This window comes from Phocoena sinus, chromosome 8, assembly GCF_008692025.1.
Source record: "Phocoena sinus isolate mPhoSin1 chromosome 8, mPhoSin1.pri, whole genome shotgun sequence".
NCBI classification, from domain to species: domain Eukaryota; kingdom Metazoa; phylum Chordata; class Mammalia; order Artiodactyla; family Phocoenidae; genus Phocoena; species Phocoena sinus.
This window is the reverse complement of record NC_045770.1, coordinates 9636570-9662881: the sequence shown is the minus strand read 5'-3', so window position 1 is coordinate 9662881 and position 26312 is coordinate 9636570. Positions and strand designations below refer to the sequence as shown.

General features: G+C 44.5%; 1 protein-coding gene and 1 long non-coding RNA gene across 2 annotated transcripts; one reads left to right on the top strand and one right to left on the bottom strand.

Moving 5' to 3' along the window:
• Window positions 1-24795, bottom strand: LOC116757908. Its single transcript, XR_004351112.1, has 3 exons — window positions 24469-24795; window positions 24229-24344; window positions 1-2659 (listed from the first exon to the last, which is right to left on the bottom strand). It is a non-coding gene; the product is annotated as an uncharacterized LOC116757908 (long non-coding RNA).
• LOC116757907 (cdc42 effector protein 3-like) lies at window positions 4694-6479 on the top strand. The gene is given in 3 exon segments (XM_032640376.1): window positions 4694-4961; window positions 5003-5393; window positions 5396-6479. Coding segments are annotated over 3 exon segments (750 nt in total). The 5' UTR covers window positions 4694-4775; the 3' UTR covers window positions 5569-6479.
• Window positions 24796-26312: the final 1517 nt, after the last annotated feature.

The following is a 26312-nucleotide window of genomic DNA, read 5'->3' as shown; positions in this document are numbered from 1 at the left end:
CCATGAAGCATTGAGTAGAGTTCCCTGTGCTGTACAGTAGGTTCTCATTAGTTGTCTATTTTATACGTGAATCCCAATCTCTGTCTATATGTGAATCCCAATCTCTGTATATATGTGAATCCCAATCTCCCAATTCCTCCCACCACCCCTCCTGTTCTTCTTTTCCCATATAAAGACTGAGCACCTTAGGTGTGATAAGCAGTGTCCTAATTACTTCCATGCACTTGGCATAACTTTCTGCTGGTAGTTACCTGTGTACCTTTCCTGTCCTCCCTACAAGTTTATAATCCCTTGAGTGTAGAACTGTGTCACACTCATTTAGCAAAATCTCAATAAATGTCGCATGAGCCATTGAACGTTGTAGATCCTTAATAAATTTTAGTTTATTGAAATCAAACAAGTTCTGGAAAAGCAAGTTTGTGGAAAGATAATCTTGATTTTCATACTAAGGAAGGGGTATTCTATTAAAAGTGGTTTTCTTTTTCAGCTGAAACACAAATGAAATTAAGTAGTAAAATTTTGGAAATGTATAGAGGGAAACAGTGGACCCTTCCCTCCTTTGAAGTTTTCAGATACACCACCCCTCTTGGTAGATAACCAAAAGATGCCTGGATTCATTTTTCAAGGAAGGAATTAATTTTTACATTGTTTCTTTTCCCTATCTGCCTGCCTTACCCAAAAGGACAAAGGAGATATCAGAGCTGCCCTGGGTGAAGTGTGGATTTAACTTATTATCCACGAAATCAAATATGTTCAAGTAGTAATTTTCATCCTTGGCTGTGCATTAGAACTGAATGAGGAGTGTCTAGAAATCCCAATGTCCAGACCAAATACATCAAACCAAATTCATCAGAATCTCCGTCAGGGAGACCCGGGCACCAGTACTTTTCAGAGCTTCTCAGGTGGTTCCAACAAGTAGCCCAGGATGAGAACACCTGTGCTCAGCCAGAGAGCGCTGGGTAACGGGTGAAGAGACCCAAGTTGTTCCTGACCTTGGATAAGTTTCTCTCTCTCTTCTGTCTGCAGTCCATCTGTGAAATAGGGTTTCCCCTTCACGTTTTTCTCTGTCCTGCTGAACTGTTGAGAGAATCAAATGAAGTATCAGAACGAAAAGGCAACTAGAGATCAAGACTCTGAGAATCCTGTTACCCCAGTAGGCTCTAGCTGCTGTTTCTCCGTAATAATGGTTCGGTCATTCTTTGGAACAATGAGGCTGGGTTGGTGAATGCACCTCATATGGTAGAAAGGAAGCCTCTCTCCTCTTTGCCACGCCTTCCTCCTCCCTTTACTCACCATCCTTCCATGGAAAAATCTGCTTGCTGGTTCCCCTTTATCCATCCCCTTTTCCTGTGGCTTAGAGGTGCCACACCATGTATCTCACTGCTCTACTGTCCCCTGAGATGTGATGGATCCTGAGAGACCTGCCTATCCTTGATCCCAGCGGTGCCATTTCGTGGTGTGCGAGAATATCTCAGTGCCTGGAGACGAGGACTTTGCTTTGGAGGATCTCTGCCCAGTATCTTGTTGGAGTATTTTGTGCATTTTGCTCTCTTTGGATAGCGAGGAACAAACAAAACTTTGCTTATTATCTGGTATTATAGGGATAATAATATCTAATGTTTGTTAAATATTTTGTGTAAGCCAGGATCTTTTTTGCATTATCTATTTCATATTCACGCCAATCCAGCAAGCATGGCACTATTATTATCCCCATTTGATAGATGAACAAGCAGAGACGTGGAGAAGCGAGGCAACTTCTCGAGTGTCATTGAACTAATAAGGGAAAGAGCTAGTACTTGAATCCAGAAAACTGTGAAACGGAGCCTTTTTTTTAACAGACCACGTGCCAGGCATCGTTTAAAGCAATTTGTCTTTTTTAATTCAGTTACTCTCCATGACAACCGTATGAAGCAGATTCTCTTATGTAGATTTTATAGATGAAGAAATGGGGGCACAGTGAGGTTAAATAACTTGCCCGTGGTCTCACAGGTAAGAGGAACTTGTCTGAATAATAACGTGAAGGAAGACTGACTACGCTTAGCCCCAAATGGCACGGGAGTCTATTACTTTCCCTGCCCAGGAAGTTAAAGTAAGGAGAGCAGGAGACATCTGGCCATTCTGATGCCAGAGGCATCACAGCAATTCCTGACAAGGGTCTGGTGCTCCCCAGATTCCAAAGGCTGTGTGTGTCCACTCAGAACTTCATCCTTAAGGTAACCCGGGGGCGGGTGTGGGTCATCAGCCCCGTAGCCACCAGGCTCTCCTGCCTCTCACGGTGTTTGCTTGTCCCGGAGGCTTCCTCACACAAAGTGGCTCCAGTGACTAATGGACGCGGTGAGTGGTGCCCTGGGGTTTCCGCACCCCCCGGAGAGCAGCAAGAACAGGAAGCCGTCAGACTGATGAGAGTGGCTTCTGATGAGAGAGTGGCTTCGAGTGGAAGCCTGGTTGAGTGCTTAACGGGGAAGAGGATGAGTGGATCAAGTAGGGAGCATGTCCACTGGGGACACGTCACACTGGGGAGAGCCAGCGGAAGGCTTGCGAAGCTGCACCTTCTGCAACCGCCCCGGTCACTAGTGTCCCAAAGGGGCCATGTTCTCGTATTCCCTTTTTGAAGGAGAAATCCACCTTCTGGTTTACTTCTGTCCACATTAGGGGTATCCTAATAATCAGATAGACAATAACAAGAGTAGTAGTAGTACTAGTAATAATAATAACAATAGGATGACCGTACTGAGTACTTCCTGTGCGCCAGATTCTGTACTATGAGCTCTGATGAGTTATCTTATTTGATTGTCATAATGACAAGGCAAGAACTATTATCTCTACTTAGTAGATGAGGAAAATGAGATGAGGGAGGTTAGCTGAGTTTCCTGGTGTCCCAGCCAGGAAGTGGCAGTCAGGAGTCAAGGCCAAGTCTCCGCAGCTCTGCAGCCAGGACATCCTTGGCCTTCCTGCCCCCCCCCCCCCCCACCGCCTCCTGCCGCTTAGCAGTCCCACAACCAACCTCGTCATCACGACACCTGTCACTTTCCAGATTTAGAATTCCAGAACCCAGCCTTCTAGCTCTGTCAGGAAGTAAAGGTGATTTTTCTACTCTCTCATTTAAAAAAAATCACCTTATTATGAATTAAAATACAAACGCAGGGGAGGACAGCCAAGCAATAGAACTCCATCAGCCCCCTCAGTGCTGTCTGCTGATCCAACCATAGACTCTCCCCGCCCTGAAAGTCATCGCCCTGCTGACTCCTGTTGTCATAATTTTCTGGTGTTTCCTTTCAGTTTTATCGTTTGACCAGAACTCTCTCGACATGCTAGTGTAGTCTTTTCCATTTTAAAAAGTCGACATGTCTTCTGAGTCCCTGTTCCTCTCCAGGTTCACTTTTCATCGGTTTCTTTTCCTTACACTTTATTTTGAGAGGAACTCGGGGCACATGGCCTGTGGAGTTCCTCGCAGTCTGGAATGTGCTGCCTGCCCACTCGCAATGCAGTTCAACAGTTCTCTGTCCACTTCTTTGCCTGCAAATTTCTTGCTGGACCCAGAAGTTTGACCTGATTAGGTTTGATCTGAGTAGATCTTTTCGGCAAGTTCGTGGGTGGGAGGCACATAACATCTGTCTCTCTTTTATTGACCTTAGTAATCATTGATGCTCGTTGTCTAGATTCATCAGTTCATCAGATGTTGCAAAATGGTCATGTCCCATCATTTATTTTTTATGTATTTGTTGGAATACTTTAAAAAGGAGGTGCTTCCCCTTGGCAACGATTTGATTATCTAGTGTTGTAGTTGATATAGGGGGAAAAAAACCCAACAAATGTTGACTGTTTCATTTATTTGCTAGTTTTCAAGATAATGAATTAATTCCCTGAACTACTGAAGGGACCATTGGAGATGATCAATTAATTTTTGTTGTTTTAAAAATTGAATCTCTCTAAAAACAGATACTGTATATTAACGCATGTATGTGGAATCTAGAAAAATGGTACAGACGAACCGGTTTGCAGGGCAGAAATAGAGACACAGACGTGGAGAACAAACGTATGGACACCAAGGGGGGAAAGCGGCGGGGGGTGGTGGTGGTGGGATGCATTGGGAGATTGGGATTGACATATATACACTAATATGTATAAAATAGATAACTAATAAGAACCTGCTGTATAAAAATATATGAAATAAAATTCAAAAAAAAATTGAATCTCTCCAAATTAGGAGTTTGGGATTAACATATACACGCTCTTATATATAAAATAGATAAACAGCAAGGACCTACTGTATAGCACAGGGAACTATACTCAATATGTTGTAACAACCTATAAGGGAAAAAAATCTGAAAGAGAATATACGTATAGGAGTCCGGAGACCCCAGCCTTGGGCGCCTTCACGCTGTCTCGGAGCGCATAATGCTGTGAGCAGGCAGGCGCCGCGCCGGCTGACCCCGCTGGATCTGAACGTGGCAGGCAGGGACTGCGTGCGCCTTCGGGGACTGTCGGTGCCGGGCGCCCGGCCCCGGGGTCAGCGGCTGGGATCCTTGGCGCCGCTGGTTTCTCCATGCTGTGGAAGGGACTGGCGGATGTAACCGGCTCTCCAGAAACCCCTGCTTGGCTGTAAGTCCAGGAAGGCCTCTTAGACCTCCATCTCGTTTCAGAGCCACTTCAGAAGCTACTTGAGAAAAATGATGTGACCGCTCCTATCAAAAAGGATATTGGGAAACCTGTAACATCTGTGAAGAGAGTGGCCCTTTTTCCCTTTTGCAAAATCGACATCTTCAAACTCCAAAATGTCAGCCAAGACCCCAATTTACCTGAAAGCTGCCAATAACAAGAAAGGAAAGAAATTTAAACTGAGGGACATCTTGTCTCCGGATATGATCAGCCCTTCCCTTGGAGACCTCTGCCACACCATTCACATCGGCAAAGAGGGCCAGCACGACATCTTTGGAGACATTTCCTTTCTTCAAGGAAATGAGCTTCTACTGTCTTTGGAGACATTTCCTTTCTTCGAGGAAATGAGCTTCTACCTGGAAACCAGGAGAAAGCATGCACGGGCCAGTTCCCTGGGCATAACGAGTTCTTCCGGGCCAACAGTACCTCTGACTCCATGTTCACAGAGATGCCCTCCCCGGTGCTCAAAAACGCCATCTCCCTCCCAACCATCAGAGGGCCCCAAGCACTCCTGTTGCCCTTGTTGTCACTAGTGACATTCAGTTCCAAACAGGAGTCCTTAGGGCCGGGAAGGCTGCCCCGGCTTAGCTGTGAGCAGGTCATGGAGGAGAAGGCGCCAGAGAAAAGTAATCTGTTGGAGAACGGGACAGTCCACCAGGGGGACGTCTCATGGGGGTCCAGCGGGTCCGCATCGCAGTCCAGCCAGGGCAGGGGCAGCCTCTCCGAACAGTACCCAACTGGGCGGCGGAGGACAGGTTTGACCATTCCGCCCCGTGCGAGCTCGTCAAGGAAAAGACTAAATCAGAGGAGTCCCTCTCTGATCTCATGGGTTCCCTCCTCTTCTTGCAGCTCGATCTTGGGCCCTCATTTCTGGATGAGGTGCTGAATGTCATGGATAAAAGTAAGTAACAGGACACCGCTGGCTCTTTTCCTTTGGGATAAAAGGTATCAAAAACCAGAACAAAACAAAACTAACCACAGTCAAAGAGAAGAGCTTCGCTGGCTATACTTGCTGTCACGTGATGGGTTTTCTAAAATGACGTTCCTACAGAATATGTTTTTACCTGATATATGCCCTGTTTGCAAAAACAGTGAAAGAAACAAAAAAACCTATCCTGGCAAAGAGAGGAAGTGAGTCAGAACCCATTTTCGGCGGGCATTGCTGACGTACAGCTCACATTTTTTTGTTTTCAGACCTTCAGACATGTAAGAAATCTGGCTTGGCCAGGACTGGCACTACTTATGAAGGGCTGTGCCAGTCACATTAGGGACCTTTACAGTACTCTGGCATTTTCTGAGCACGAGGAAGTCAAAATTTATTTAACACCCACGCCTTTTTTCTAGACTGTTTTCTATATCGTTTGGGCTCTCCCCGTAGCAAATTCTTCCGTGTTAGAACTTTTCTCTGTTTTCACATTTGAACAACTTTATGGGTTTCGGGGATTTGCTTGTAGCTCTTAGATATCCCTATATATCTATATGGCAAAATTTTGACTGTCAGCTACATGTTGGTAAGACACAAGCAAAGTATTACTGTGACTAAGTTATTTTTAAAGTTAAATGTATTTTTATGTGCCTCTGGCTTTTTATCGCAGAGTCTACATTTTATAGGTACTACATCAAATATGGCCATTTGACTTTCCATTGGGGTTCCATTGTAAGCTGTGTATGTTTGGAAAAACTATTCATACTTAGCTTTATCTTTTTTTCTTCATCTGTTATCATACTTTACTCACAATGCTTCTGCGGAGACTGTGGGCTACACCACATAATGTTATTTGGAAATATGGGTGTTTTAGTACAGTACAGACGTGCATTACATGGTACTTCATACAACACAACAAAGAGTAAATGTTAAAATAAAAAAAAAGAATATACGTATGTGTATGTGTGTGTTTATATAAATATATATAATTGAATCACTTTTCTGTAACCTGAAACTAAACAACATTGTAAATGAACTAGACTTCAATTTTTTTTAAATGGTTAAATTAAAAAAATCTCACTATGGGGGAAAATGCCCAATTCCAGAAACAGACTTTTAATTATGTTGTACTTATTTTGGTAAAGATGCATGTCTTCATTGTGAATCTGGGATTTGTATACAGTGAGAGTGATGATACAATTTTATTTAAGCATAGCAATATAATAAAGAAATGTTGAGAAGTCGTTTTTTAGAAAACTGAATCTCTCATGTTAAAAATGAGGTAACTGAGAGCCAGAGAGGTTAAGTAACTGACTTAACATCACACAGCACATTGATGGCAGAGCTGGGTAGTGCTCTGCTGCCTCCCAGTTCATTCTAATCTTCCCCTTTCACGAGCAGAACTCAAGACCTGGAGCCGTAGACTCCAAAGCTGTCTGAGGATATCTGAAAGGGCCAATAAATATTCGAAGTATTGTCCAGCACCCTTCCTGGCTCATTGCCTTCACTACTGGGCAGCCCGAAGCCAGGCTGAGACTCACTGGGAAGGGAGGGGGGTAGCCTGCAGCTTGTGCGCTGCTTCTGAGAGGGGGTGAGTTGCCAGCCCTGGAAATTCCACCTGTGTCAGGGAGTCATGGGAATGTGCCCAGGTTGCTATGGGGAGGCTTTCTGCCGTGGCTGCCGTAAAGCAGCCCCCTGCCAAATCCCGTCTTGCTGACTCTCAGCGCGAAAGTGGGAAGTCAGAGGAGAAACTTCCAACCTGTCAGTTAGAAGGGAAATAGCTGAGAAGCCATCTCCCACCACGTGAACGATCTTAGCATCTAAGTGTGTGTGTGAGAGAGAGAGAGAGAGAGGGAGAATATTTGGTAGAGGACGTCAGGGGAAGAGATGGGGGGAAACGATCAAATGGGCTTAGGAGAAGGAGGCTCTGTGTAACCCTGTGCGCGGGTGGGGGGAGGCTGCCTGGCTCCTGGAGATTGTTCAGCACTCCGTCTGTTCACATCTATTTACGTAGCTGATGACCTCAGACCCACCTACTTGTCCTGCGCTTCCCCTTTCGGGCTCCTCTTATTCCTGCTCCCCTCTCCGCCCCCTCCCCCCAGGCTCCTAGGCTAGGGGAGAGTGACGGCAGCAGAGATAAGGACATGCTCTTTTATGTAAGGACGCAAATCCCTGCTAACTTGTGGGTTAGAGAGCTAGTCAAGGACAAGGACAAAGCTGCTACCAATGGCCCTGGTCTGTGTCCTGAAACACCGTAGTGTGGTTACTCACCCTGGCTGGAGAGCAGGGTTGCTTGGACTGCATTCTTGGAAGTGAAATGAAACTTGACGGTGGGAGATACTACTGCCTCTACTGAGTCATAAAACTGGGATCTTTGGGCCAAGGAGTCCCAAGAAGCTGATCACTCTAGTTCTTTTCTCCTTGGAAGAAGATTCTGGAGGACTTCAGCCTGAGAGGTTATAACGTTTTAAAATTTTAAGTTGTGAAATTAATTTAGTGAGTTGTGATCAGAATATTATTAAAAAAATGAAATAGAGTAGACAGTAGACCAGGGTACGTTATTACATGGAGAAGGTGAGTATTGTTTCAGGAAACTATTTTTAGTGTTGTGTGTGTGTAATTGTGTGGGTGTGTACTGGGTCACAATGTATTTCTTACTGTAAGTCACAGCCAAAAACTTTGAACATCATTGCTCTTTTAGAAAGTGTCAGGAATGAAGACTTGGAGTCACTGTAGGGTCTGCCATGTAATTGCTGTGTGACCTATGGTGAGTTGTTTAACCTCTCTGACCTTCATTTTCCTCATCTGTGAAGTGAATGAATGAAACCAAATGAAGAAATTGATGATTTCTAAGGTTCCTTCCAGCGTCAGATTCTATAATTTTTAAGGTAAATGAGAATTCAACCTGTTCTTAAAGATTCTCAAGGAAGGAGATGACATCCTCTCCAACAAACAATAATTTCCATTAAAAAACAGCTCTTTCTCTCTAGGCTTCATTCATTCATTCATTCACCAAATATGTATTGATGAGTCAGACACTGCTCTAGGTCCTGGAGAGGCAACAAGTGGGATAAAACACAAAAACCCCTGCACATGTGATGCTGCCTTAGGAACCTCTGTAGCAGTTTATGGTTTCTTGTTTTTTGTTTTTCACTTACCATACATTTAAAATAAAACAAAATAAAACTGAAAACCTTGTGTAGACTTGAGAGGATAGTTATCATTTTTCCAAAAGTTGGTTTGGACCCTCAGTTTCTCCTTCGATGAAGTGGGAATGCAATCATGGAATGCTAACAGTTCAAAGTCTGAAAGGGTTCCAGAATGTCTTTTTTGCTCAGAAGGGTGACCTGACCTGATAGTCTTAAATAGATAGACATCTGAATGTTCCAGACAGGACATTATTATTTTCCTTGAATATTTTCCTTTTTTTCTAGGAGCTCTTGAAAGCACAGACCATTCACTGAAAGGCAGTTCACTTTAAAATGTTCAATTTCAGCTCCTTGACATATTCATCTTCTCTCAGTATAGAGATGAAAAGCCTCCCTCGAGGACTTTGGGATTGGGGTGGCATCTTTCTGGCCTTTAAGCCGAGAACTCTGCTGTCTGGAGAAGGGGTTGGGTAAATGAAACCTGCAGACTCCTGGCTACCAGGATGCTTAAATTCAGTGCTAGGAGTGCTAGAGGACTTTGGAATCTGAAATCATCCTGACCACCAGGGGGCAGTAAGAACTTGTTTTTCCACACCACCAATGATCGCCATTCCCGTCTACTTTAGCCTGCAGTTATAGGCTGGTAAAATGACCTTTTCAAAATATGCCTGGCCACTTCAGAGCCCCTGAACGCCAGGGCTATAAGCAGTCAGTTGGCTGATTCTCCTCTCTCTCATCTCCCAAAATTAAACGTGCAGGTCCATTCACTGATTCAAAAGGTATCTATTGAATCCTTTTATGTATCAAGTACTGAGCTAGACTGTGTGAATCCAACCTTCATCAAGGCAAAGCCTCTGCTCTCCAGGACCTCACAGGCTAGGTTTTTCCATAAATGACAGACAAAGGGCTTGTTGCCCCCAAGGTGGTTTCACATGGTCCTGAATCCAAGGTTATAAGGCTGTTTTCTTATAGTGAGGTGAAGTTTCTAGGCGTGCGGATCATAATCTTGACATTTTCAAATGAGAGAATATAGATCTCTGTCAGTGAGATTTAAGAAATGCCTTTGGTATTATAGCTAAATTTTCAAACACCAGTTGGAGCAGACTGTATAGGCTCATCGTGAATCCTAAGTCAGGAATCACTGTTTTGCTGTTGCAAACTTGCAGGACTGATCAATCTTTCTGGACCCAAGTTTTCCCAGCTGCTCTCAGAAAAGGCCAGGACACTAATAGAAAACTAAGTGAGATGGAAGAGAATGATATTGTGAGGCATTACGCCGGTCTAGAATCCCCACGGGGATTTTGCTAGCCCCTTTGCTATGTGTTAACAGCTGGTTGTTTGCGTGGTTCGTAGCTTCCCTGCCACCTCTCTTATTTGGTGTAGACACAGGGTCTACGTTATGTTAAAACTATAGTACTGGAACCCAGAAGTCAATAATTATCCAACCAAGGGATCAGATTTTATTTTATTTTTCACAATAACTTGGATGAGTTGAGTGTGTAAATGGATGACATGTTATAGCTCACTACTTTCTTAAAAATAGAATGGAACAAGGGAAGAATTCTGGGATGCACTTGTCCCAGACTTTTTTTTGGGGTGGGTATTGCCCATAGGTCACGTTAGAAAAGTTTGGCAGGATTACCAATGCATGAAGGCATTGATGGCTAATGAGCATTTATAATTAAGTGCAATAACTGGGATGTACAGGGAATCTGCTAGGTTGATTTGGACTGTCTCTAAATGGCTGAGCATGAATTCATGCAGGGATAACCCTGCCTCCTAATAATAACACTGATCCAGCGGGTCAAGTTTAGGTTCTTAGGCTTCTTCTAGGCCACACCTCTGAAGACTAGAGGTCCTCTTTAGTTGAAAGCCCACTGCAGGCGAAAGTAGAACGCTGCTTCTATAACCTCCAGATAAAGTGCGATAGTCACTGTTTCAGAAGACTAGAAGTAATAGCGTAAGGATTGAACTGGTCTATAGTCTTTGTCTTCTTTTTAATTTTATCTGTTATTTGCCTGGAGGCAGCACTGATTAGAATAAATTTTACCAAAAGCCAGAGAAAAAGAAATTTGATTACATAATTTGATGACGTAGGCATTTTTAGGTAGTGAAAAGACCTTTGAAGGGGAATTAAGAAGCCCCAACCTGTCATTGTCTTACCACCTAAGTACCAGGTAAGCACTTTCCATAATTATGGTTATTTGGAAAGGGCGCACCTGGCTGGAAATCCCGCCTTTGCCTCTTACTATGGGACTCATGCAAGTCCTATAATTTCTCTGATCCTGCCCTCTCGTCTGTAAAGTAACATTATACCTATTCTACTTCCTTTATTGGGGTGTTGTAAAAATCATATTGCTCATTTGTGTGGAAGTGTTTCAATTACAAAGGGCTATACAGATGTGGGTTTTTATTTTGTTACCTGGCCCTCAGGGTCTTGTCTGGTCTTACCTGTTTTGCCTGCCCTTTCTTGCCCTGACACCCAGACCCAGAGTTTCTGAGAAGGAGACTTGATTGTCAATTGTTTATTTGTCTTTGGTTTTTAGAATATGCCCTTTGTCCAGGCTGTCGGTGCTGAGTTACCATAACAGCCTAATGACCTGCTGGCTCCAAACTCAAGGACCTTTGCCTGCAGCCGGTATGGCTTCCTGTTAACATCTACTTGTGAGAGACGGGCCTTATTTCCACCTTCAAAGTTGGTGACTTAGGTGCCTGAAAATAGAGTTCACAAGGAACAAATTAACAACAACAACAAAACTCACGACAAACATTTAGAGCATGTACAGTTTTTTTTTTCTCCATAGGTAGTTAGCCTTCTTCCCTGTCTTTCGAGGTCAATAACAGGTGCGTGACTTACCCTCACTGAGTTTCAATTAGTTTCGAACTGTGGTGGAGTTAGCATTATTGAGTCTCAAGATGAGATTTTTCAAGTGGGTTCTCCATGTCCACCGCCCACGGGACATCTCTGATTCTAATAAGCTCAGGGAGGCCGAGGTGGGAGAGCTGTGATTATGAAGACAGGGACCAGACCCTTCGGAAGCTTCGAGGACAAGGAAAAAAGGAGTTTATAGAAGCAGAAGAAGAAATGGGCGAAAAGAGAGGGGAAGAAATCTTCCCGAGAAAGGGAGAAATGAAAGAAATGGAGGAGGAAGAGGGGAGTGAGGGAATCAGGATGGGGTAAAAGGAGGAAGATGAGGGTCTAGGAGACTTCTTTGCTCCAACCTCCTACTGAGACAGAGCAGAAACAAATACTTTAGAGCTAAATCAGCTGTGCCCAGATGCCCCTGAGATGCCCCATCTGCGCTTCTAAGACCGTCAGGGATTCAAGCCTCTTGAGCGCCCGGGTCTCCACCGACCCAGGAACACCCTGCTGCTTTCTCGTCCTTGATCTAACAGGCAGCGGCAGCTGCATCCCACATCCCTAAAAGGCAGCATAGCCATCGCCTCTTCTTGAGAGCTGGAACATCACATGCTTTCTCAGCGTTTGAGGAAGACAAGGAAGACCTAGAGAGAAGATGCTGGCAAAGAGAACTCCCAGATCACTGTCTGTAGGGAGAGGCTGTGAGAAGTGATGAGAGCAGAGAGTGTGTCGTTGGAAGACAAGAGTTCAAGTTCCCCTGCTCTGCCCCTTAGTTGCTAAATGGCTTCCAGGCAAGGTTTAATTTTTTTTTTTTTTTTTTTTAACCTGTGAAACACATCTCCGCCTTCATGCCTACCTGTGGTTTATTAAGACAATGGATGCTATCCCTAAAGTGCCTTGCCTACCTCTTGGGGCACTTTCCCAGGGCCTTCTGTTTAAATATTTTGATAGTTTACCTTCTTTAGTAGGTTATATGCTCCTCAAGGACAGGATACTTACAGATTTATCTCCTAGCATGGTACCTAGAGTACAGCAGGCATAACAGATATCTGCAACAGGCATCAAATAATCAAATAAACAAGGCAGATGATGGTTTCCTTTTAGGAATCCAGCAGGTAGATCTCTAGAAATCATGTCAGCTCTGGAATTGATCTGCTGTTATTTAGTCTTGATGTGGCAGGTGTGGGCTTGGCGTTACTGGCTTGAGTTATATTTCGCCAGAGATTGAGAACTACCTAGGGACCATCTGCACATCCCTAATTTTCTTCTTTTTAAATTAAGGAATGAATTTAATTTTGACATTTTTTAGATTAAAAATATTTTATTGCCTTAAAAACAATCAATTATTATGAGCAAGTGAAATGTATAATGACACCACTTAGTACAATATAGAAAATCACACACACAAACACGATGTTATCATTTTAGTGTATGTGCAATATATTTCCGCTTCCGGCAAATCTATGCAAATCTATGCAAATAACCATGTGACTAAATATATAGTAGATGTATGTTTATATTTTTAAATAGTTGCATTTCTCCTCTGAGTGAAAATCCCATGATTTCCTTAGTCATTCTGCTTTTAATATTTTGGTTATTGGCAACTTTTCACTGTTAAATAAACATTCTCTCTTACATAAGAAATAATTCTTATTACTGTTGAAAAAAGAGAAACAAAACCTAAAGCAATTTGTTGGGTGCCTATTATGTGCCAGGCACCTTACTTGTAGTGTATCACTTAATTTCACAACCCGGGAAGTGTGTATTATTTTTCTCCTTTTGCACAGAAGAGAAAATGAAACCTAGAAAAGTAAGTAGCTTGGCTAAGTCGCGTAGGCAGTGAATATAGAGCTAGGATTTATATTCAGGTCTCCCTAACTCCCAAACCCTATTCCTCCAAATAACAAAGCTGGTAAGCGCAGGAATGTAAGGGCAAAGGTGTTAGGCTCTAAGTAAATTTTTCCATGTTGCTTTCCAAAAGCTTGGTGCTATTATATAAAGCCCCACTCCCTAAGTATACTATTTTCCCCATAACTTTGTCTGACTTCATCTTTTAAGCTAAGAAACTCAAAGACCTGTATCCATTCTCTTCCTTACCTTATAAGTATTGTTTTTAGACAGAATCCATCTTGAGTTTGAGTATTACCTGCCTGCAAAAGAACGTCGATTATATCACAGTCTGCCCTGAGTTCACCTAAGGGTAAGGACTCTCACCCTTACTGGAAGGTGGGACACACGTGGTTTCCTGCCCTCCAAGCCAGCAGTGGAGAAAAGTTCCACTTCCTTCTTTATTCGGTATCACCCCTTATACCTTTGAGAAATGTAGCAAAGCACGTATACTGTCAAAATGAGAACTGTGGGGCACTCAGCTGTGACCTTTCCTGCCTTTCCCTCGTCGCATTGGTGGCTGCGCTGGGGGAATGTGTCTGGAATAGAGAACTGATCGACCAACATGAGGAAACGTAATTATGGGACGGTGGGGGGGGTGGTGGTGGTGAGGGGACATTGGAAAACTTCCACAAGAACTCAGGGACCATTTGCACATCCCGTTTTGTCTGTTGAAATTCAGGAATGAATGGAACGTTCCACGAAGCACCTGAGGAGGGATCAGAGGGAAAGCGTGGAGCTCTCCCTCTTCTGGGTCCTCTCTGAGGAGCTTAGAACTTGCACGATGAGCAAGAGTCCTTTCTTGTTAGTCACCATTTAATCGCTAACTTTTGCCATTTTGCTTTTTGTTGGTAAAACTGGACTTCGAGTTTTAAGTATTTCCTATTAAGAATCCCTGTTAATTGTTGACTCCGTGATGCCCATAAGGGTTCCAGATATCATGCACACATACATGGACTTTGTGCAAAATCCACACGGCTGCCATTGCTGTAGCCCAGCCAAGGGGTAACTTGGTATCTTATTGTCGAGGTTTGTTTGCGGTTTTTCCCTCTGGCATCAGTGTCTTGTAAGTTATAGAAATAAATAAAAATGGTTTCTCTTTGGTTCAAAGAGAATTTTCCCCTGCAGCTGATTTTACCATAATATATAGCTTAGTATAAAGCCTCACGTTCTGAATACAGCTGGCCTTCAAAGTGGATTAAGATTGTCGTGCTTGGGGTATTTCCAAGGCATTAGTTACAGTACATTGCATTAACTTTACCAGTTGCCTCTCCTGTAATGAAAGGGATAGAAGGGTCACCCGCTTGAACAGAAGACCCAGATGCCATCTTTTAACTTCTGTGGGGTGTGATGGAGCTGATAATTGAACGGGCAAAAACCATTCCATTGTTAGGAAGCAATCGAGCATTCTCTCGTTCCCTTAGAAAAGGCAAGTACGGAAATCTGAGATGCCGGACGCTGAGAGTTCTGTTCGTACTAGTGATAGTGATCACGGTCATGATCGTAATCGTTCCGATTGTTACCATTTTCCACCTCCCCCCTTCTCCACAGGCCTTAAAATTTAAAAACCTGTATTTTAAGCTATGAAGTTGACCTCCGTCTTTATCCATCTCTTTTTTTGTAAGTGGGGAACTGCTGAAATGATACGTGGATTTCATACGTGCAGCCTGTGTAGCACTGTGCGACGTGGATGTTTAGAGGGCTCCCTGGTGTATGTATGATGTGTCTGTGCAACCAGACATCCCTTGCTGCTCGATGGCCCTTACTACATTAGCGATGAGTGTGCAATGCTTATACACACGATGGCGGGTGCAAAAGTTATGCCTCCATGGGCTTTTCCTAGCATTTACTATGTGCTAGGGATTGTGCCAAGAGCTTTATGTGTATGATCTTGTTTATATCTCACAACAAGCCCATAACACAGGCACTGTGGTTAACAGTCTGATTTTTCACGTGGGTTAACTGAGGCACTGAGACATTAGTTAACTTGTTAATAAATGGTGGATCCAGGCTTTGAACCTAGCCATTCTATTTCAGAACCTTGCATGTAACTGCTAGGTCATACTGTCAACCATACATGAGGAAATAAAGGAGTATTATGAGCTCAATGTAACTGGAAAGTATGCTGTAAATGTCAAGGATATGCAGATACGTCTGCCAGCTTTGGGAATTCTTATCTGCACATACCAGTACTGACATTTATTGCAAACTGGTCATGTGATGGATATTAAGAATGCATATTTTTACAAGGCACGTGCCATAACTGTGTAGGATAGGCGTATGAACGAGTTATCAAATCAGGTACCAGTTTAGGACCAAGATGCTGCCGTTGAAGACAGAGATCATTCCACGCCAGAGGAGAGACCAAGCTAACCGTGGGAGGGCACAAACTCTGGGATCAGATTGCGATGCCGAAAACCCGGCCTCTGCGCACTGGTGCCGAGTTGAATCTCGGAGACAGAGTTTTGGTTGAAGTAGAAAAGAATAGCTTTATTGCTTTGCAGGCTAAGGCAGACACGGCAGGCTCCTGCCCCTCAAAAACACTGCGTCCCAACCTGGGGGGATTTGGTGAGGAGTTTTATAGCAACGGTTCAAGGACAGAGTTGTTAATAAGAATCAGGGTGTGTGCAGGGCCTGCACTGCTTTAATCTGGCCGCAGGTAGTCTCCTCCTTTGTCTCTGCATCCCCTCCCTTCCCTGATTAGTAATTGCTCGCATCTGCCCTTTGACACTCAGGGAAGGTCATGGAGGCTGGAGGCTGTTCCCTACAAACAAGAAACGGGGGACACAGAAAGGCTTCGTGCCCAGGAGCCCCACAGGGTCCTGCTTGGTTTCAGTTGTGCAGTTTGAACCCCAACCCAGCTGCTGATTAGCTGTGTGTCTTTACATGACCTTTCCAAGCCTCATTTTTTTCTCATTTGAAAATGGGGGTAACAACTACCTCATTGGGGTGATTTGAGGATTAATCGAGATCATGCCTGATTCACAGTAAGTGTGCAGTAAATGTTAGCTAGTCCTACTATGATTGTGTTTGGATTGGTCTAGTTTACATAAAATTCCCTTCCCACCTTCGGCATAGAACCTGTGTACGTCAGTAGTTCTTTGTAACATTTCCCCTCAGAAAACAAGCAAATTGTTCCTGGAACCTGGGCCAAACTCTTACCCGTATAAGGCACTTAGTGCCCATAAAATGGAAAACAAATTATTTTGACAGTATGCTGTAGAGAGCACTGTTAGTAAAACAGTAACAGGAAGGATGAAGCAGTTTAACGTGTAGAAGTATGTGGTAACTTCAGTAAATCAAAAACTGCTCTTAAAGTTTATTTTTTACAAAGTATGTGCTACTGTGGTTCTGGACTCAGCTCCTCCGTAATTAATGGATTAACTTCGTCTTCGTACCGCAGCAAACAGGCTAACAGAGACAGCCAACAGAGAGGCACTTCTTGAGCTGAATTCCTTATCTATAAAATGTGGCGGGTGGCTTCCTCTAAGGTATTTTTTCCCCTTTGAAACTCAAACGGAATGAACAGTCATTTAATTGTGGAACTAAATCGTGGCTTAACATTGGCCTTATAATCAAGATTGGCAAACATCCTTGGGACAGGAAACCATGGAAGAGGGTGGTTATTTTTTGGAGTGCAGGGCAGCCGCAGAACTCAAGTGGGCCTGGGCTTCCCACAAGGGGAAGCTGGGAGCTGGGCCTATCTGGAGATCTGCGCAAGAGAGTAGGATGAAATCCTTTCTCACAGGAGTGGTTAAACCGAGGCCCTCACCAGTCCCTGAGGGAGAATTGATTTAACTCCATTTCAGGGTGTTTTCTTAAGAGTTGATAGGTAAGCAGCTGTTTCCAAATGCATTCTTGTTCCTTCCTTTAATCGCTCCCCAAAGATTCATAGTCCAAACACCCTTACCTAAGAAACCCGAGCTTTTAGTTAATCAGGAATGGATGTTCTGGGCAAGGAGCATTATAGTCCCAGGTGACTTCTCCTGAGACCTCCCATGCAATGTAGCATGAGTGTGTCGTGATGATCTGAGGGAAAGTACGACCATGGTCAGAGCTGTCCCAAGGGACACTGCAGGGCTGAGATGGACCGTGTTCTTCAGCCTTCGTCTCTCCAGAAGGGCAAGCAACCCCAGAGAGCATGGGGCTGGGAAGCTAACTGCACTGGGTGCCTCTTCAGTCCTGCGGACTCCCCTCCACCAACACCGCCCCACCCACCATTTCTTCACTCACAGACATTCACTGAGCAGATACACCATGTGGGGCGGTGAGCTGTGTAACAGGATGACACAGATGAATGGGACAGAAATCTTGCCTTGGTGGCATTACAGTCTGAGGGGATGTGGAAAAGGTACACGAGTAATTATGATACAGGGTGGAAAAAGATGTGTTGCAAAGCCGTGTGGGTAAAGTGCGCCAAGGTCTTTTTATACAAGTAAGGATTGATTTAAATGAATGTGGAGGACATTCTCAAAAATGAAAAGAAGGAGAAGTCATAAAAGGACAATTAGAAGCTCTTGTGGACTCGTTCCAGCACGTTGGAACCTCTGGGATACTATCAGCCTTCGACCTGGGCAGTGCCCGCCGAAATCATCTGGTCTCAACCTCAATGTGAGAATGTCCTCCACGCGTTCAGTCTCTGCTTGGACACCTCCCCGATGGGGAACCCACCATTTATTTTTGGATGAACAGTGTCTGGTCATTGAAGGAAGGGGGGAGAATCTCTAAGAATGGGGTGTGTGTGCGAAAGAGAGAGAAAAAAAGAGACGGAGACAGAGAGAGGGAAGAAAGAGAAGAGGAGAGGGAGAAAGGCAGAGCAGTAACCTAGGTTTTCAGTATCCTGGTGGGGCCCTGCCTGAAGGACAGTGGGACCAAGGAGTACTGACTAGTCGCTCTTTGGTTAAGCTGGGAGATTTCATTTCGGTGGGGATGGAGTCTAATGTCCTGATTCCAAGGTCCAAGGATGCAAGGGTGAACTTGCACAGAGTGAGATCATGTGAGCCAGCCTTCAAGAACAGAGACTTTGCCCTGGCTAGCAAGATTGAAGCTACTGCCTTCCTAAGTCCTGCAAACAAGTTAGATCTACCTGTGGAAGCTAAATTAGAACCCAAAGGCCACAGAGAAGATACTTTTAAAAGTCTTTAGTGTTTACTAAGCTACTATTTCAGCAGACGGTGGCAAGCCTCGTTTTAAGCAAACCAACTGAGTGGAGCCTCAGGCTGCCCTGTTTGTGCACAGGCCCTGCTTGGAGCATTGTGTGGAAAAATCTCAGTGACAGAAGCCTCCAGGCACCAGCACCTGCAGAGCCCTGCTGACTCACCTGAGATCTACAGGTGGACTTCTTAACAGGTAAGAGGTGTGAGAGAGACACTTGGGCACAAAGTAGGAATTAGGGCTTCACTGACTTCTTTAGTTGCAAATGAGAAACTGCTTACGTGACCAGAATGTGCCAATACAAAGTACTTCTTGGACTTGCCTGGCGGCGCAGGGGTTGGGAGTCCGCCTGCCAATGCAGGGGACACTGTTCGAGCCCTGGTCCGGGAAGATCCCACATGCAGCGGAGCAATTAAGCCCGTGTGCCACAACTACTGAGCCTGCGCGCCACAACTACTGAAACCCGCACGCCTAGAGCCCCGTGCTCCACAACGAGAGAAGCCACCGCAATGAGAAGCCCGCGCACCGCAACAAGAGTAGCCCCCGCTCGCAGCAACTAGAGAAAGCCCGCGCACAGCAATGAAGACCCAACGCAGCCAAAAATAAACAAAGTGTTTCTTGCAAGCACTTCTACCAAGTGAATTCTACTAAATGTTTGGGATAGAGTTTCTTTTCAGAGTATTTAGAATTCAATAGGAAGACCCAAGGAAATTGGTATTAACTTTGTGGTGTGTTTTAGATAGGGAACAAATAGAAACTGACCGCATTAGACAGGAAAACAGTGTCTCAGTTTGTAGAATCACAGTCGCAAGTATCAGTTTATTTACCAAATTGCAAATCAAAGTCTTCACAAAAAATGGCAGGGAGAACCAGTTGAATAGTGACTGACAATATATTTTTTACAGGAAGTTGAAATAGAGTAACATGGAGGAGTGCAGAAAACACCGGTTTGGGGTTCAGACTACCTGGGTTTGAATCGCATCTTAGCACCTAAAGCTGATCTCTCTGGGCTTGGTTTTCTTCATCTCTAAAACGGGAAAATTGGCACGACCTCAGGATTTTCGTGAGGCTTAAATGAGAAAATACAGTGCCTGGCTCGAGAAATTTTAGATGAATCTGCAAATTTTTAGGCCATTGGAACATTTCTAATCTATGCTTGGCTAAAACAGATTTTTCATTTGTTCAAGCCATCGTTATCATATATTTGCTTTGAAATGAAAGAATATGAGCATGTAAGTTGATCATTCACAGACATACGTTCATTAAGGAGTAGTATTGTTGCAAAATTGTGTATCAATTGAGCAATATTTGAAATGCATGAGAGGAATTTCCCACATCAAGGAATTCTATTTGTTTAAAGCCAAAAGGCCTTTGCAAAAGCAATAAACACTGTGATGTCTTTTGTGCAAATCTGAACGTTCACGTGTTGGGATCAGTTCTAGGGAGGTGTTTGTTTCATTAACTTCTTGCTCTCTGTGGGTTTATGAGGGAATTAGATGCACACAGAATGTGTGTGGACAAAAGCAGAATGAGTATCTGGATTCCTGAGTACCATTTGTTTTTTAATTATTCTTTGAGGTCAAAATACTACCTCCAAAACAACACTGGAAGGAATTAAGGTGGAATTTGACCAAAAGATATTTGACTTAACAGAAAGCAATTTCCATTTCAGCCTTATGACCTTGGTCCAAGATTGAGCTTACCAGTGCCTCAGTTTCTTTTTGTGACCTTGGGTGGGACAGGGCAGAGGAAGAATGGACCAGATAGCTAATGAAACTGGACTAAGTATCTGATGTGTCTTCCAGGCCTATAATTCTATTGCCTAAGGAAGTTCTATTGCTCATAAAACTTTCCAACTGTTAGACAGAGTTAATATGTCTTCCCAAAGTACTAACTTACATCAAGGGAGTGGTTGAGGGTATGGGAAACGGAGCTCTTTCTTTTCCTGGAACTATGAAGAAACAAGATCACTCAGCATTCAGTGACGTTTCAGGTTCATGTGGACATCTGGTGTTCAATGGTGGTCTCCTCGTAGAGTGTGCCGTATTCAAGTTGATTAATTGAATAAAAATGTTCCTACACCTAAAGAAACAATCTGTCTTAATGAATCCTTTTTGTAAAACAAATGCTTTGTATTATAAGATGATCATTACAATGCATACATTTTTTTAAAGTATTTATTTATTTATTTTTATTTGGCTATGCCAGGTCTTAGTTGCGGCAGGCAGCCTCCTTAGTTGTGGCATGTGAACTCTTAGTTGCAGCATGCATGTAGGATCTAGTGCCCTGACCTGGTATCGAACCCGGGCCCCCTGCATTGGGAGCATGGAGTCTTAACCACTGCACCACCAGGAAAGTCCCCCCAGTGCATACCTTTTAATTGTTTTATTATTTTTTTTTAATTAATTTATTATATTTTATTTATTTTTGGCTGTGTTGGGTCTTTGTTGCTGCACACGGTCTAGTTGTGGCGAGCGGGGGCTACTCTTCGTTGCAGTGCACGGGCTTCTCATTGTGGTGGCTTCTCTTGTTGCAGAGCTTGGGCTCTAGGCACATGGGCTTCAGTAGTTGTGGCACTTGGGCTCAGTAGTTGTGGCTCACGGGCTCTAGAGCACAGGCTCAGTAGTTGTGGTACACGGGCTTAGTTGCTCTGCGGCATGTGGGATCTTCCTGGACCAGGGCTCGAACCCGTGTCCCCTGCATTCGCAGGGGGATTCTTAACCACTGCGCCACCAGGGAAGCCCACCCGCAGAGCATACATTTTTAAAATCTGTGTTTTCATACACCAGGATTGCTTAAAGCAAAGTAGACCTTTCCAGTTCATAGACTGTGAGAGCTACAATCGAGACTTCAGAGATCACCCAGCATAACCAATCCCCAAATCCCAATTTCAGAGTGTTTAAAATACCAAGCAGTCACTGAATTGTGAATCTTGTGGGCAGTGGTCCAGGGTCTTAGCTTCTAGAGTAGGGGTGGGGGAATGCAAGCACCGGCGTTGCTACTAGGGGGCAGTTGCGGGCAGAGTACCGCCAGGGTAGAGGGTGGTGGACTATTTATTCCTGAAAAGTGGGAACATCTGACAGTGTGACTTTCATTTCAAGGCAAGAGCTCACACTAAATGCAGAATTTTACAGGAATGAATTATCTACACTTACTCCCTCCAGATGTGTTCCTTGCAGAAGGATAAATAACTCAGGTTGCAGTGGGAATCTTTGTCCAGATGTGGATTACAGGGGCTAAAATGCCTCTCCTGAGCCCAACCTTCTTTAGCCCCTTCCTGTGTCACAACAAAATAACTCGAATTTTTGGTTTGAAGTGGTATGTAAAGGCTAGTGTCCCTGTCATGCCTGTCAAACATGCCATTGTATCCATCAGAACAAACTGGGCAGCTTTTACAGTTTCAGCGTCATACCCCAGGGCAAGAAGTTACCACGCTTCTGGTCAACCCTGGAAGCACTGTTCCAACATCTCTACTGCTCTGGATCCGGGTTTGCGTCTTTGTAAAAGGAGGCTACTTTTCTGATTTAAGGGAGGTGGAATAGCCCGCGTTTCTGTCAGAAATAAAAGCCTTAGGTGGTTGCTTTAGTGCTTGAAAGGAATCATTTCCTAGAGCTTTGGGGCCCTTCTCTTTGAGTGAGTTAAGCCTCCAGGTCTTCGTCTTGGTCTTTGCTTGCAAAGCACTTTATCATCTGTGAATCCTTGGCTGTTTGATATGTGACTTTAGTAAATGTCTGTAACCTCCCTGTGCCTCCTTCTCTAATCTCTGAAACAGAAGGAGCAGTGGAGATAAAGTGATGGTTGGGTCAGATCTTTGAAATCTCTGTTCCATCATTCTGGAATTTTACGATCACCAGGATGTAAACTCCTCCAGGGCACAGACTTGGTTATGTGCACAGACACACCCCCACCTTGTTTTCTAGCACGTAGAACATAGCGTGCTCAATCAATTTGTGTTTAAATGGGTGAATGAAGGAAGATTTATAGTAGATGTAATCTCTTGCTTTCATCCCTCACCTAATGGAACATTATGATCCAGGCTGTTCTTTTTGTGATTCCAAGAATGTACCCTGCTCTCTTTTACACCTCAGTGCCTTTGCACAAGTGGTCCTTCTGCCTGGAAGCATGCCCCCCTTGGTCTAGCTGGAAAACTCCTCTGCTAACCTTCCACCTTGGGTAGGTACTGTCTCCTCCATGAAGTTCTTTCTGGATCAAGCTCTCTCTCCTGTGGGCTCACACTGCATTTGGTACATGCTTCTATTGAAGTGGATTTTCTTACCAAACTGTAGTTCTTGGATTGGTTTTCTGCTCTCCCCCCTGCCTCAAGATTTGAAGCAATTGAGGCCAGGGTCATCTCTGATAAACATTCAAAAATTATTTTGAGGAATAAATAAATAGTTTTGCAGAAGCTTTTCAGAAACCTTTTACAGTACCCAGTATTATGGTATGCTTAGAGTCTGGGCATATTAAATACTTTTTGATTGATTTGCTAGATTACCAGGTACACCCCCAAGCTTCAATTTTCTTAGCAGATATAGGCAGAACTCCATTTTAAATGGCATAATCGTACAGTCACATTTTGTTCCTCTGAAACATAACATCTGCCAACAATCACACACACACACACCACACACACACACACACACACACAACTTTTCCCAGTCTAACTCCAGATCCTCGAAGAGTGTTTGTCACATAGAAGACGCTCAATAACTATTTAAGAACGAATAGAAATGAAAGGCACTCCTTCCACTGCCTGGTTTCTGGAAAGCACGGTCTCTTGCAGCCTCCATGTATTGCTTCGCTCCGTGCTCTTCCACCTATGGCAATCGCATTCCGTCTCCTGCCCTCACCACCGCTGTTCCCTCAGAGGTCACCAACGACCCAATTACAAAATTTAATGGGATTATCTCAGTCTTCCTCCTGCCTGACTTCATTACAGCATTGGGCATCACTTATCTTTCTGAAATGTGGTGTAATTGAAAAAGCATGAGCTTTAAAGCAGGGAGACCCTGGTTTACATTTGTGCTCCTCTTCCACTTGCTGTGTGAACTTGGGCAAGTCAGGCACCTTTTAAAATCTCTCCTCATCCTAACATGGGACTTTTTTTTTTTTTTTTTTTTTTTTTTTTTGCGGTACGCGGGCCTCTCACTGTTGTGGCCTCTCCTGTTGCGGAGCACAGGCTCCGGACGCGCAGGCTTAGCGGCCACGGCTCACGGGCCCAGCCGCTCCGTGGCATGTGGAATCCTCCTGGACCGGGGTACGAACCCGTGTCCCCTGCATCGGCAGGCAGACTCCCAACCACTGCGCCACCAGGGAAGCCCCTAACATGGGACTTTCGATGTCTGTTTCTCAGGGTGGTTGGGAGGCTTGAATGGGATTTTGTGTGTGAAGCACTTTGCCTGGTGTCTGGCTTGCGGTAGTCATTCAACAAACACTGGCTCCTTCCTTCCCTTGACTTCCGAATCATCCCACATTCTTGGTTTTCTTCTAATCTGTGCCTCTGAATAAATCTTCATAGGACTTTTCTTTCCCTTGCCCACCTCCTCTCATCCCACATTTTTCTCCCACCCTATTTCATTTTCTCCATCACTTACCTGCACTGTTTGCCATGTATATAGCTGATACTCCAAAAATATGGACCGATTGAATGACAGTCTCTGGATTGGCCTCTGTGTGTCCCATCTTTTGCTTCTCCAGTATATATTTCACCCTGTCACCAGAACTGCTGTTCCTCAAATACAGGTTGATAATGTTACTGCCCGCCCCCCCCCCCAAGAAAAAAACTTGAATAGCATCCCTTTGTTTAAAGAATAAACTAAACTTTAAGTACTCACCAATATGACCCTCTTGTTTGTCCGTCCTCATCTCCTCTGTGTCCTTCCATAAGCCCTGACTTCTTTCTTCCTATTTTCAAAAACTCTCCATGGGTTTTATTCTCTTCAGTGCCTTTACTCAAATGTTTCCTTTATTCCAGAATGCTCCATTCCTTTTTTCTACTGAAATTCATATGTTAAGTCTTCACTTAAATACTAATTCCTCCATGGAGCCTTCCCAGACCACCTCTTTCCCTCTGGTTAAAATTTATCCATTTTCCACTCACAGCTGTTAGCGCTTACGTTTTGCACTTAATTAATTCTGCCCTGCTAGGCTGTATGCTCCAACGCACATCCCGTGTCATGCTTGTCTAGCTGTCTCCCCAGCGCTTAGTAAGGAGCCTCACACACTGCTGTAGCTTAACGTGTACTCTTAGAATTAAACTGAATGGAAAATCAACACGAGTAGTCATGTTTCCTAACACAGGTCTTATGATGGAGACTTAATTAGGTACAAAAAGGCCAACATTTTTAGAGCACTTCCTAGGTGCCAAGCACTATTCTAAATGCCCTACGCTGTTCAGATGCTCTCACAACAGCTGCAGGAGGGAGACACTATTTTTAAAAAATATTTATTTATTTGGCTGTGCCGGGTCTTAGTTGTGGCACGCGGGATCTAGTTCCCTGACCAGGGATCGAACCTGGCCCCCCTGCATTGGGAGTGCAGAGTCTTAACCACTGGACCGCCAGGGAAGTCCCACAGACACTATTAATTATCCTGATTTTTTTTAGGTGTGGAGACAGAGACACAAAGAGAAATTAAATAACTCATCACCAAATCCAACAGCTGGTAAGTGGTGGAAAGGGTCAGAAGCTCAGAGAACAGGCCTGTGGGCCTGTGCACGCAGTCACTAGTTTACGGTGCCCATAGTATTTGGACCCTTCAGAGGAAAGCAGCAAGCAACCCAGAGCAGGCCACCTGCCTCCTCCGGGATGGACGACAAGGAGACGGGTGGGGTGGCCGCAGGAAGTCTTGTCCAGCCCTGATGTCCTTTGGAAGATTTAGAGGACAAGTGATGATGTCTGTCCGCAAAATCAGGGTCAGCCAAATGTTGTGCAGAAGAGTCTGGATTGACTCCTAAGCCTTTCGATGAGCAGTTAAACCAGGCAGGCTTATCTGGTGACAGTCCTCCTGGGGTGACGTCATTGCTCACCCTGGCATCGGCCACCGAAGGCTGGTGGAAACGTGCTGCCAACCTTGCGCGTTTCCCAAGGCTGAGAGACCTCGCCAGCGCACCATCCTTGGGAACTGAGACCCGGGAGAAGTCTTGCAGCTCTTTCTTCCTTTTTCTCAGAAGGAGAAGCTGGACGTGGAGGCTGGTCCACTGTGGTTTTATTTAGACTGTGCTTAGCCAGCATCTCCAGCACCCTCTAATCACACAGACTGAGGGCAGAAACCGCACTGATGGCTTCAGTAACGAGCTGCTGCACAGGGTGATGAGGTAGGGATTAGAGGAGGGAACAGACTCAGGCTACCAGGGGAGGGCTTGAAGCTTGCTCTCTCCAATTTCACCTGTCCCCACTGTCCCCACTCCCAGCCCCTTGTCCTTCACCACCCTCGTATTTCTGTTTCATGGTGTGAGATATTAAAGCTGTCTGTGGGTTTCAGGGAGGTATTTAGTGTCCAGTAATCAAAACGCCCTGGGCCAGAAATGCATCAGTTTAAATGGACTTTGTTTTAGGCATATGTGAATTGCTTTTATTTAAAAGAGAGAGAATCTGGGGTCCACAGACCCGATGGTTGGGCCTTTACGAGATCATTCTTTCCTGCCTCTGCCTCTAACTAGGCTCCAGTTACCTTTAAA